At 47.3% G+C, this 13446-nt stretch overlaps 1 protein-coding gene across 2 annotated transcripts in view; it reads left to right on the top strand.

The window, feature by feature from the left end:
* FBLN5 (fibulin 5) overlaps window positions 1–13446 on the top strand; it is an 84677-nt gene that overhangs the window by 50732 nt on the left and 20499 nt on the right. For both annotated transcript variants that reach the window (XM_036844304.1, XM_036844303.1), the window contains 2 exons: window positions 9200–9322; window positions 12176–12292. In XM_036844304.1, the coding sequence (XP_036700199.1) occupies window positions 9200–9322; window positions 12176–12292 (240 nt within the window). The remainder of the gene's footprint in view (window positions 1–9199; window positions 9323–12175; window positions 12293–13446) is intronic.

Here is a 13446-nt window from a genome sequence, read left to right as displayed (position 1 = left end):
TCCAGTCTCATTCACTTCCATGCTCTCCATCACACCAGGCGCTATGTTAGGTGCTTAGGACACAAATGTGAATGAGACCCATTTCTCGTTTTCCAGGAACTTGCGGTTTGGTGGAGGGAGATGGAGCCCTGCACAGCTAATTCTGTCATACAGTGTGAAATGCTATAAAACCAGATGTGTTTAATTAGCACATGTGTGAGTATAAAATTAGGCTTGACGTGCTCTGTTGCCGAGGTGTAAAAAGAAAGCTGTGTGGTTTCTAAGGAGGGGAGTGAAGTGTTGAGCAGTGAGACCACACGATCGTTTCCATGTCTTGGATGATTCTGGAGGTTGTGTTTCATTTGCTTCCAGCGGGAGAGGCTGGAGGCCGGCAGCCTAGTACGGAGTTATTCCAACCGTTTAGAGAAAAGACAGCAAGGCCTTGGAATATTGGGGGGTAAGGGATGGAAGGAAAGAATTTACAAAATTTCCAGAAGGCGAATTGTGTGAGAGTAGGAGGTGGGGGGAAGGACTTAAGGATGACTGAGCTTTCTAGCCCCAGGTTCAGGAAAACGGTGACACCGTGAACTGAGACAGCATCAGGAGAGAAGGGTATGGGGGAGAAATATGCTCAGAGGCAACCGGGAGCCGGAGCCTATGGGGAGATGCAATGGAGATGACGTGATTTAAGAGCTATAGTATTTATAGACTGCGTTCCTGAACAAGGGATGGTCTGTATTGAAGGAAAAACATTGTCTTTGCTCCTAATTGGAATCTTTTGCAGTTTTTGTCATCACTTTGGGGACAGTATTGCCAAGATCTTAGTTAAGATTCAGGGAACTGAGTTAACTCTTAGGAAATCAAAACACCACCAGCAAACTGAAAGGAGGAGAACCTTCTGAAGGTACACAGTGCTCTGGGCCCAGCCACTGCAGGTGGACATGAGTAATGGCTGGGTATGTAGCCCCAGGAAAGCATTTTTTAGACTGTGGTTTAGGCTGCGCTGAGAACTTCTTGAATAAGACTAAAAATCACAATACTATTGTAACCAGCAGGTTTGATCTTAGAGAAGAATCTGGTTAGGGATTGCCAGCTTGATTTTTGAACACTTAATTCCCTCCTAGACTCTCCTGAACAGCTTCTTAAACTCTGAGTAGGTTGCATGGGTACAGAACCAAACATCACCCACAATAATCTAGCACCTTGCCTCTCGAAGTGTGGTTCCTGGGCCAGCAGACTTGGAACTTAGAAATGCAGAATTGACCAAATTAGTGCCTGCATTTCAACAAGATCCCCACTGATTCACATGCACATTAAAGTTTAAGAAGTACTGGTCTGGCACAGCAAGTTCCAGATATGGTTTTGCATTGGAATCATTTAGGTAACTTTAAACAGCTTTCCAAGCCTCCACCCTAGACTTTCTGATTTAGCCCAGCGATTCTCTTGTGTAGCTAGGTTTGGGAACCACTGACTTGAATAGTTTCAAAAATCCTTCTCTGTTCGTGGACAAATGGCAGGACTTTTGGTAAATGGAAATCTAGTTTGAGCTCCATGTTTGTCTGGTTTATAATCACAATAATGGCTAAAGCCTCATGCCCTTTAAAAAAAATACCATGTCTACATTGGCAATAAGCAGCCTTGTCCCCTTACTCTCAGGACAATTTGATGCATGATGCTCAAGAAGGAACACATATGTCACTACCCCCTCGCTCCCACCCCACCCCTGGAACTGCAGTGACAATTCATACGTTGTCAAAAGTTGAATGAGCAAAAAACTTAAAAAAAAAAAAAAAAGTTGAATGAGCTTAGCCAATTCCCTGCCCAGTTTGATATCAGCTAAAGTCAGCTGATGTTTACCAAGCGCTCTGGATGAAAATAATTACCCAAGGACCAAGCAATGTGACCCCCATTAGCTGCATACTTTGTTTCTGTAGAAGGTCACAGCTAGAAGGGCCTTTCAGAGCTCTCCTCCAAGTTCTCGCTTTATGGATAGAAAGATAGACTCCATGGAGAGGTTGGAAGCTACAGTCCAGCTGGTTTCATCCAGAAGGAGAGGATTTTTTGTTGTTTGGAAAATGGACCACATATTTGTTGCCTAATTAGAGGCACAAAACGAGCAAGCTTTGTATTCTAAGCTTGATATCAAGGATTGGGAAAAATGCTGTAAACACAGAAAAATCTGGCTCCTGATGACTGCCCAGGACCCATAAGACACATGGAATGCAGATGTCCTGGGAATTCAACAAGCAAGTTCTCAAATGCTGAGATCTTTAATTAAGCAGGTGTTTGGGAAGTCTGTCCTGTCTGTGTAGCTTCCAGCCTTCACTGAGGTCGTCTTGCTGAAAAATGGCCCCGATCCAGCCCAGCAGCAGGCCTAAAACTGACTACAATTGGAGGCGTTGGAATGTGCCTTGTTATTTTCTTCTTTCTTATCAAGCCCCATTAGCTTGAGCGAGGAAGGAACAAAAACGGGCTGGGAAAACATGTTGTTTCACTGAGTAAAAATTTACTACCAAGGAAGTGATTCGGCCACGTCCAAAAAAGGACTCGTGGAGGCCTTTGGAAAGGTGCAGTCTTCCAAACGTTTTTCGACAGTTTCTCCCAGTGTCACCCAATGAGAATGTTTCCCTTTGGCTGATGGCCGTTCTCACTCAAGAACGGAGACATTCAGCCGAGGGTGTGTACACAGGCTCACAAAGTCAGCCCTGCCTTATTGACAGTATTGGAGAAGAGAAGATACAGGAGGAGGGAAGAATTGTGGTGTTAAGGTTGATCGCATTTGGCTGTGGAATTCAGGAAGACACACGTACCCTTAGGCTTTCGGACGTCTACAATTACAGAATCATAGCTGGATTTATAGATGCCAAAGTGCATAGGTGGAGCCTGAGACCCCACAAAGGAATGTACCTTCCTCTTTTCACCTCTTGTCTCAATCTCCTGTCACGTTTCCCGGGCTCTGGGGGGAGAAGGCTCTAACTGTGTTGGAACCGTAGAACTAACCATGTCTCACAACCCACTGAGTGCTGTCGTCGTGGTGTCTTCTGAATCCCAGGACAACGCCTGCAGCAGGCAGAAACCAAGCTTCCCCTACCTTTCTCAGCTGTTAGAAACAGCACCTCGCTGGGGAAGGGAACTATAATTTCCTGGGCACCTCCTATGTGCCAGGCAACGGCGATGGGACCTGCAAACACGTTGATTTGTGAACTCTCATGGCAGCCTAGGAGGCAGGCTGCTGAAGGTCTGTTTTGCAGAGCATCTGAGCATCCCTGAGATCGATCAACTTGTCAGTAATATTCAGTTATTAAGTGCAGGAGCCTGGACTCACACCCAGCTCCGCCTGCCTCTCAAAGTTCTTATTTTTTTTACCCAGTAGCCCTTTCTGGGGAAGTCTCAGCCCTTTGGTCTTTTTTTCTCTTAAGCTTTAGTGCTGGCAGAATGGCTTAGGAAATGTTCTCCCTGTGGGCATGGGGGAACCATTAGTTTTTGTTTTGTTTTGCTTTGTTTTACCGTTTTTAAAGGATATTTATTTCAATGAGAATTTGTGTTACGAAAACAGTTTAACTATTTTCCCTTGAACTTTTAGGAATGCTGAAATGTAAATGCGTGTAGGTATATTATATATACATTCAAATATAATAAGTAGCTGGCATACATAGGCATATTATTTGTATTCAGACGTATTCATGCATATTTATAGCAGTACATTGTCCATTATACCTGCCAGTAGAGATTTTTATATAACAACCTGTGAGTTAACCCTAAGATCATACTTGGAACCATTAGTTTTACGGGGGACAGAAAAGTGGGTTGTATGCTGAGAACTAATCCACTCCCAAGGAAGGACATATAATAGGCATAAACCAATAGCGTGATAGTCACAATGCCCTGTGAGAACTCCGTCTGACAAGAGAGAGGGGGGACCTGCCAATCACCACTTGCCTCCATCACAGACTCCTGCTCCAAGGGCTAAACCTAGCAGCTTTATAGGCTGTGGCCTTTTCTCATGCTGTCCCTTAAGTCAGCCTGGAAAGTGGCAGTGGGGGGGTGGGGTGGTGATGGTCGTGGGATGAATTGGGAGATTGGGATTGACATGTATACACTAACATGTATAAAATAGATAACTAATAAGAACGTGCTGTATAAAAAAAAATTAAATTAAAAAATTTAAAAAAAATTCTAATTTTATTTTTTTTACTGTAGTTGATTTACAATGTTATGCCCATCTCTGCTGTACAGCAAAGTGACTCAGTTATACACATATAGACATTCCTTTTTAAATTTCCTTTTCCATTATGGTTTATCACAGGATATTGAATATAGTTCCCAGTGCTATGCAGTAGGACCTTGTTGTTTATCCATCCTATATATACTAGTCTGCATCTGCTAACCCCACACCCCCGGTCCTTCCCTCCCCCAGCCCCCTCCTCCTTGGCAACCACAAGTCTGTTCTCTATGTCCGTGAGTCTGTTTCTGTTTTGTAGATAGGTTCATTTGTGCCATAGTTTAGATTTCACATATAAGTGATACCATATGGTATTTGTCTTTCTCTTTCTGACTTCACTTAGTATGATAATCTGTAGTTGCATCCATGTTGCTGCAAATGGCATTATTTCATTCTTTTCTATGGCTGAGTAGTATTCCATTGTATACGTGTACCACATCTTCTTTACCCATTCATCTGTCGATGGACATTTAGGTTGTTTCCACGTTTTAGCTATTGTGAATAGTGCTGTATGAGCATAGGGGTGCATGTATCTTTTTGAATTATAGTTTGGTATGGGTATATGCCCGAGAGTGGGATTGCTGGGTCATATGCTAATTCTATTTTTAGTTTTCTGAGAAACATCCACACTGTTCTCCATAGTGGCTGCACCAACTTACATTGCCATCAACAGTGTGGAAGTGTTCCCTTTTCTCCACACCCTCTCCAGCATTTGTTATTTGTAGACTTTTTAGTGATGGCCATTCTGATCCCTGTGAGGTGATACCATATTGTAGTTTTGATTTGCATTTCTCTAATAATTAGTGATGTTGAGCATCTTTTCATGTGCCTACTGGTCATCTGTATGTCTTCTTTGGAGAAATGTCTATTAAGGTCTCAGCCTGGAAGATTCTGTTCCTTTAGTTGTTCCAGTTTGTTGGGCAGGTGTAGTCTGAAGTCTGAGCCCAGTTCCTCCATCTGGCACCCCTGTGAGATCTTGACTGGAGGAAGGGTGTTCTTCACTCACACTGCCTTAGCACACCTGCTGGGGACATGGGACACAGCTATCGGTATGACATCCTATATGAGTATCCCTGCCGTGCAGGCTGCTGTCCCAAGGCCGGGAGCTCACTTCTGCCTTCTGGAAGGGTGTTAAGGAAATGAGGTTGACTGCTTTGAGGACTTTCCTAAGTGAGCAGTTGTTGTTTGAGATTGAGAGTGTAATTGAAGGCCACCCTGGGGATGTCTGAAGGGAGGGCTGACAGCTCAGAGCTGCGTGGGGCAGCAGAGCTGAGCTGGTCAACATGGAGGATGATTTCTTCCCGGGCAGGCACAGTGCTGGCCTTTGATCTGGTTCTGGAGATGTCAGTGAGCACTTTCCTTCAGTTGCCAGGGTGCTGGTCGCCTGGCCGGTGGGGGAATGTTGTCCCAGCTGGGGAGAGACGAGCCATGGCTGCTGTGCTGGAATCCTCGAAGGGCCCAGGCAGCAGCCCAGGGCTACAGCCCCCTGGAGGGACCCTCTGCTTCCGGGAACCATACAGCTAGAGGGACTGCACTCGACACCAGCTTTCCCACTGGCCTAGAAATTTAGGAGGACACACACACACACACACACAGTAGAACATAAAGAATTAATAAGTGAATGAGTACATGAATGATTGCATGAACCCAGCATTCTTTTCTCTTAAGGGACGTTTCCTAAACATCCCACAGAAAAGGAAAGGAGTAACAGGCATGGTTTGCGTCCAAGGATAATGACACTTACTCAGGTTGCCGTAACTTGCACTTTTCCACTGATGCAGAAAAGTCCCCTTTGCCAAAGAATGTCCTTGGAGTGGTTCGACGTACTTTTCCTTCTGTTATTTAAGTCAAATGTATTTAACGTAAGTAATTCAGCTGTGAGCTGGAATGTGTGATGAGTCTTTTAGCCTCGTGTGGAACCCACAGCATGAACTTTCCCAGTTTCAGCCCCACAGGTGTGCAAGCTGATGGGGTTTTTCTGTGGGGTGGCGGTTTTCAAAATCCACGCACTTGTCAGCAAGTTGGCTGGGAAAAGCTTGTCTGGGGGCTCAAAGGCCTTAATGTTTGTTGCCCATGTGTTCATTCATTCATTCATTCACCAAATAGTTATTAAACATTTACTATGGACCCAGGTTAAACCAGGTTTGTTTTTAATTTTTAATTTTTGACTGTGTTGGGTCTTTGTTGCTGTGCGCGGGCTTTCTCTAGTTGCGGCGAGCGGGGGCTACTCTTCGTTGCGGTGCGCGGGCTTCTCATTGCAGTGACTTCTTGTTGCAGAGCACAGGCTCTAGGCGCGCGGACTTCAGTAGTTGTGGCGCGCGGGATTCAGTAGTTGTGGCTCACAGGCTCTAGAGCGCAGGCTCAGTATTTGTGGCGCATGGGCTTAGTTGCTCCGCGGCATGTGGGATCTTCCCGGACCAGGGCTTGAACTCGTGTTTCCTGTATTGGCAGGTGGATTCTTAACGACTGCGCCACCAGGGAAGCCCCAGGTATGTTTTGAGGATATAAAGATGGGACTTACATCCCCCAAAGACTCCAAACTTACTGAGTTCTCAAAATATATTTATGTTGACAATCCAATGTCAGTTGATTGATTCAACCCATTCAATCATTCAATCAATCAATTTAAGTAGTTTTTTGAACGTACATCAACAGAAATGTAGTATAACTGAGTTAATTCTTTAACTCAGTTAAAGTGGTGGAGTTTTTTTGTTTTTAAAAAAAACTTTAGAGATTTTGTTTCTATATTTGAATAGTCTGCACGTGCCTGTGTGTGCACATGTGCAAACACATTTAGACCTCACATGCCCTTCTGAGCCCAGTCTGGTCCCCTCGTGAGCGTTTGGTTCCTCTGTGCAGGGCTTTGGGGGCATGTCGTGTGCACCCAGTTTACACAAACACAGAGCCTTGGGAACTTGCTATCACCAAGTCTCTCTAACAGCTCTGTTGCCCCTTAAGTCTCCCTCACCCTGCGTTCCCCTTGTAGCAGGAAAAAGAGCACAAATTCCTAAGGCAATGTTGTTCCCAGGGTACAATTGCCATCTATCACTTCCCGCTGAAAAAATGTAAATATGTGCTGGCCAATAGTGGTGTTATTTATTATCAGAGGCTTCAGTATGGATTTGAGCAGGAGAGGCTGCTGGCCAAGCATTATTCGCCGCTTCCCCTGGGAGGCTTTTCCGGGTGGGCAGACCTGGGGCTGGAAGCGAGGCCCAGGGCAAAGGCAGGAGCTCTTGCAGCTGAGAACGGCGGCGGGTCTTTGCCGCTGAGGCTGCGCGTCGTCACGTGTCAGGCTGGAGCAGAGGCTGCTGCCACCCTGGAAGCGGGTTCTTGGAGGTGGCCCATGTTTCGCGGGCTGGAGCCTGGTTCCACACGATGCCCAGACACCTGGTCATTGGGGGTGGAATGGGAACTGACCAGTGTCGTTGGTGTTGACCCGTGATGCTAGTGGTGGTGGATTGTGGTGGTGTCGCTTGGAGCCTGGAGACCATCGCTTACCTGGCTGAACGTTTCACTGGACCAGCTGTGCTTGCTTCCTGAGTGCACACCTGTGCTACCCAAGGAGCTTACACTTTGGAATCCTAGGTGCCCCCCAGCCCCACCGCAGTCTTCCATCTGTGATGTCAAGAGGCAGACAATTTTCCAGGTGGGGCAGGAAAAGGCAGCAAAAGCTCAGCCCTCTCTCCTCTGCTTGACCTGCCTGGGTCATGCAGTGTGACCTCCGTCACTCCTGCACAGAGGGGGTTGGGAGGCAGGCAGGTGGGGAAGCCTGGACTCGGCTCTGGCCTAGGTGATTCAGCATCTTCACTGTTTTCCCATCTGTAAGTGGGGGTCACCAGCTCACCGCATGGAGCGATTGTGAGAAAAAATGAGGAGTTGGGCGCACTGCCCAGGCTCAGTGAAGTGCAGTTTTTAATGTTATTTCCAATGGCACGACGGTCTGTTCTGGAGAGGCAGGGAGAAGGGGTAGATGAGCAAACCCTGCCTGCAGTGAGGAGGGGGCAAAAGGCAGGAGCCCTAAAGTACAGGCAGGTGAGGGCAGGAGTGATGAGGAGAGGCGGGACCTGGCCAGGCGAATCCAGGGCGCTGGGTGAATCCCTTCATAGCCAGAGGTTTAGGGGGTCTTGTCCTTTAGGTCAAAGTGAGAGCGTGGCGTCAGGAGGACTGCTTATAGGATTGAACACTCTTTCTAAAGTGCAGTGTGGGGAGAAAGGGAAGAAGGATTCGTTTCAGCTGAAACAGTTCTCTGAGTGCTGTGTACACCAGATGAGAAATGTGGCCATGAAAACAACTTGGTCTCTGTGCTCTGAGATCCCAGCTAAGGAAACGGGACCGACCGACTTGGACATAAGTACCTGCACACAGTCATGGCAGGCAGATGGGGACGCAGCAGCTTGGAGAAACCCAGTGTCAGCCGGGCAGCAAGAGATCAGCCCTCGGCGCTCTGGCGTGGGAGGAAGACCGGAGGGCTCTGGGGAGCTTCACGAAGCAGCAGGAGCTCTACGTTGAAAGATTTTCGCGCGTGGATGCAGTCAAGTGACTTGACTACAACATTCCGCTGGCCAGGGACGTTTCTTTTTCTTCTGTTATGTTCTCAGTGGTATTTATCATAGCTCTGTGCACACAGCAGGTACACAACAGGCCGGTTTAATATGTGAATGGGTAAGCCTAATACAAAATGCATTTCTAAACCAAGTAATGGTCGAACTTGCTTTCAGAGAATGATGGGCTAGGATGGCAGAAACGTGCTTGAGGGTGTGTGTTCTCTTTTTGGCCATTTCCCTTGTGGATTTCCAGGGAGCAGATTAGCTCTGCCCCCTCCGAAAAGGTCAGGGTCTCCTAGTGGTACCTGTTAGGGAGGTGCTTCCGTCTCCTTGGATATAACCCAGGGACATTATCAACTGCCTCCCAGCCAGACAAGCAAGCAGCTGGCACCTCTAGTGGCTGCAGGGCTCTAAACATGTAAGTGACATTCTTTGGAACATGTCTGTGTTACAGATGTGGACGAGTGTGCAACGGATTCCCACCAGTGCAACCCTACCCAGATTTGCATCAACACAGAAGGAGGGTATACCTGCTCCTGCACTGACGGCTACTGGCTGCTCGAAGGCCAGTGCTTAGGTAACAGCTCTGTGGGCTACACAGAAACTCTTGAGAGTTAATGCTTGTGTTGGGTATAGTGAAATGTGGGCATGGCTGGTGGTCTAAGGGCAGCGGGCTTTTCTCTGGGGGTGGGGGAGGCAGAAGGCTGTCGAGCTTATGCGTAGTACCACCCTTTAAAATCAGTTGTCACCATCACCACATCACTGCATGTCGTCATCAGAGTTTTTGAAAGTACTTTTTAAGGGTTCATGTTTGATTCTACCTCGACTTTCTGCCTTCAGGAAGTTGATAACCAAGGCAGGAAGTGATAGAGGTGAGGGTTATTCTGTCCCAATTAGATCATACCAATAGAAGGGAATTCTTGCTTAGTCACAGAAATGTCCCAAGTCTCAAATGTGGATCAGCGGATTCTGGTCTAATATCATCTCCTCCTAATACCCCATCACAGCCCCCACCCCACGCCCACCCCACTAACTGTGGTCTTTTTTTAAGGAGTCAGTCAGCACCAATTGAGAATTTTGTCCCTTGCAGTTGGCATCGGCTGTATGATCTCTCTGTTTATTTTTACTGGAGGGCTATTTTCCTTTCTTCTCCTCTAGTTTTTGGTTTAGCCAAGTGAATGAATTCATAGCAATCTCTAGCTGTCACTTCACTTTCTCTTTGTAGGGTGAGATTTCTTTGCTGTTTTCTTGGAAAAGCCCTACTAGTTTAAATTCTCTAAGACACTATTCTGTCTCCTGAAAGTCAGTCCTGGAGGAGCTGAGAAACAAATCCAAGCAACATCATGGAAACAAACAAACAAAAAGGTTCTTCTTTCCAGGTCTTTCTTGATTGAGACTGAGCTGAGGTCTCCTCTAGAGCCCTGTCCAAAGCGTCCTGGGGTCTGACAAGCCAGCCTAGACTTGACTTGGTTCTCCTTTGCAGGCACCAAAGAGCTGGCTGCACATGGACATTTGTAAATATGATGATTGCTTTGCATTTTAACCAACCTCAGCTATTATGGAAAATTTGATGCCACTGATTTGAACATAAGCAAACCAGTGTGAGTTATCTGTATGGGAAGTCAGTATGTAGAATTTCAGAGCTGGAAGGGATGTTAGATATTATGTCATCCAACTTTTATAGAGTTGGAAACTGAGACTCAAAGAAGAGGAACGTGTTGGACAAAGTTAGAGTGAGTTGGTCTAAAATCTGTCTCCTGTTTCTCAGTCCAGTTTTTTCCACCACAAGAAGGTGCTAGAGAGAACCGGTGACCAGGACATACAGGCCAGATTACAGAGACCTTGGGGCCAGGAAACCTCTCCCCATCTGAGTGGGGGCAGTAATTGGGACATTCCTCTACCAGGGGGGTTGTTCTCTTCCGCAGAGCATGAAGCTTTGGGAGGGATGCTCCTGGAGGCCTGACGTGGTGCTACATGCATGGCCTGCTTACACTTTACATCCAAAGTGAAGACCTTTCCTCAGTATGGGCTAAACTCATGCCTTCTCTCAGCCAAACTCTTCTTTCTCTTTCAAAATGCAAATTCCATAGCCGTCCACCACCCCCTCTGTGCGACTTTGGAGGCATTGCTTTTGCAGAAAAATAAGGGGCTGGGAATCGCCTTTCTTCCAAGGTACCCCTAGGCAGAAGATGCCCTCTTTTCCCCCTCCTGCCTCCCTGGCTTGGGGACGTGCCCAACTGCACCCACGTAAGAGGTCAGGATCAGCAACTGCACAAGTCAATGTGCTTTATAAGCAGGAGCTGCGTGGCACTTGGTGGGCAGTGGGGTGAGCCATGTTAGAAGTAGCTGCGACTCAGAGATAAAACAGAATGACAAGGGCAGGGCATGGTTTCTGAGGAGGGCTGAACAATGAGTGAGGTGGAGATGGGGTCCTTTTTGGCAGTAGGTGGTGGAAACCAGGCACAGAGACAAGTTCTGAGCTGGCCTTCAGAGCCCTTGGTGGACCCTGGTTCCAGAGGAAGTGGGGTACCAGAGGGGGAACGTTTAGGGGGAGGGGAGGATGAAATAAGGACCAGTTATAGCTATAGTCAGGTGAGACTTGGTCCCCACCTGGAGGCTTCATTCGAAACACTCTATCCTGCAGGAGTGAATTCTCCAGCTGTCAGCCCGTCAGCCCATCAGCTTGGGGTATTGAGAAGTGCTTTCCCAATGACGTCAGCCTCCCTGTTGACTGGTACATGTCAGCCTGGCTCTGCTAGAAGGAACCATTCACCCACATAGCTGCTTGCTCAGGAAAGGCCAATCATGGCTTGGAAGAGGAGCGTTTATCCAGAGTTTTATGTCCACTCTGCTACAAGGAGGAGATGCAAGGCCAACTCCGGCATCCTTGTGTTCCTGGATTCATAGGTCTCCAGACCGCAGTGCTACCCAGTCTGACCTGGCCTGCACTCACTCTTGTTCCTGACAGCTGGACATATTCATTATTAGTGGAGCTGGCAAAGAGCCTACAGGAGCCAGGCTATGGATTCCTCTTACACTTTAAGCCAACTTGTCCCTCTCCAGGGCAATGACACGCTTAAGTAGGATCTTAGAGTGACTCTTGGTGTTGGATAAATCTTAGCGTTAAATCTTAGATTTGTATAAAATCTTAGAGGCCATCTTGACCAATGTTCCGCTCTAAGCAGAAATTTCTTCTACAGCTTTCAGTATAGGTTCAGGTGTTGATAGCACTGAGATGGGTCAGGGAGGATGGTAGAGAGATTGAGCCCGGAATCCAGAGGGTGTCACCATCCCTGACACTTAGTAGGTGCTGTTGTTGTGTTAGTTCCCCTCTGCTTCCCTTTGTGATCCTACTCCAGTAATGATGCTGGGGTGGCATCGGTGATTGAGAAGAAAGAATATCTTACCTTGCTTGCAATTCTGTTTCCAGACATTGATGAATGTCGCTATGGCTATTGCCAGCAGCTGTGTGCGAATGTTCCTGGATCTTATTCCTGTACATGCAACCCTGGTTTCACCCTCAACGAGGATGGAAGGTCTTGCCAAGGTATGTGATGTGAATGATAGCTTGAACACAATGTGAAACCCTAGATGCTGTCTTCTCCAGAGTCTGACAGTTTATGTTGGTGGGAAACGCTGTTGTTAAAGTGTATTTCCACTCATTGTCACTGCCTGCCCATCCCATTGTTTACGGAAACCTGAGATCCTAACTGAGGTTATGTGAAACATGTCAGAATGTCCTCTGAGTATTGCTGAAATTAGAACCACAGTCATCCACCAGCTGGGAGCTTATGATTTCATGGATTTGCTTCTCTCTATGTATCTGCTGTCCACAAGTAGCCTTGCCAGCTTTTTTGGCCAACCAGAAATGTTGTCACATGTCCTGTAGCCTGAGTTCAATTCCTGAGGCCCAAAGAGAGATGAGGAGAGAGGGCTCCTGGTTCTGGATGAATTGCAAAATATTCAGGTACACTCTGTGCGGGGTTTTCACGGGCAACTTTGATGCCTCTCCTTACAGTTTCCCCTCACCCGTGTTAGGAGGGCCTGTTATTTAGCAGAGCGTCCGGAGGTGGTGGTAACTTCCCCTACGACCCAGCATTCCCCGCAGTAACAGAATGAAAGAAACAAAGGCATTTTCTGACTTTCACGTGATCGCTTCAAATACTGATAAGCAAGAAAAACAAGTTCCAGGCCTATTGCAGTTTCCATCTGAACGCTTCTTCTGTTCAGGAAGTGAGTGGGGGACTTAAGATCCAAGAATTAGTGCAATTCCTGCCTGGCCTCAAGCTCCCCGCCCCCAGCCCGCTGCCCGGGCCTCCAGGCCCTGGCAGCTGCCCCATCCAGGGTGGAGGCAGCGCCGGAGACTCAGAATGAGGTCTTTGTTTGGAGCCTGTCACCAGGTTTTGCAGGATCCATTTCCTTGTCACACCATTCGAGGTCTGGCTGGCAGGCTCCTGGCCAGCTACTTGGAGGATATTATGTCTCCATTAGTTTAATCGTATCTAAATCATTGGGTAAACAGGAAGGCATCAGCGTTAAAGAGTTGGATCCTGGATTCTTTCTAAGTCTCTCTTCCAAAGTTGGTTCTGCTGCTTGTTCCAAGAAGTCTCGACTGTGTTCCTCTCGCCAGGAGAACTCATTTTCTTTTGAGAGCAGAGCCTGGGCTGGGAGGTTGAGGGAGCTGATAGAGCAGGGAGCAGG

This window comes from Balaenoptera musculus, chromosome 2, assembly GCF_009873245.2.
Source record: "Balaenoptera musculus isolate JJ_BM4_2016_0621 chromosome 2, mBalMus1.pri.v3, whole genome shotgun sequence".
In the NCBI taxonomy this organism is placed as follows: domain Eukaryota; kingdom Metazoa; phylum Chordata; class Mammalia; order Artiodactyla; family Balaenopteridae; genus Balaenoptera; species Balaenoptera musculus.
The sequence above is the reverse complement of the archived record's forward strand: the minus strand, read 5'-3'. Positions and strand labels throughout refer to the sequence as shown.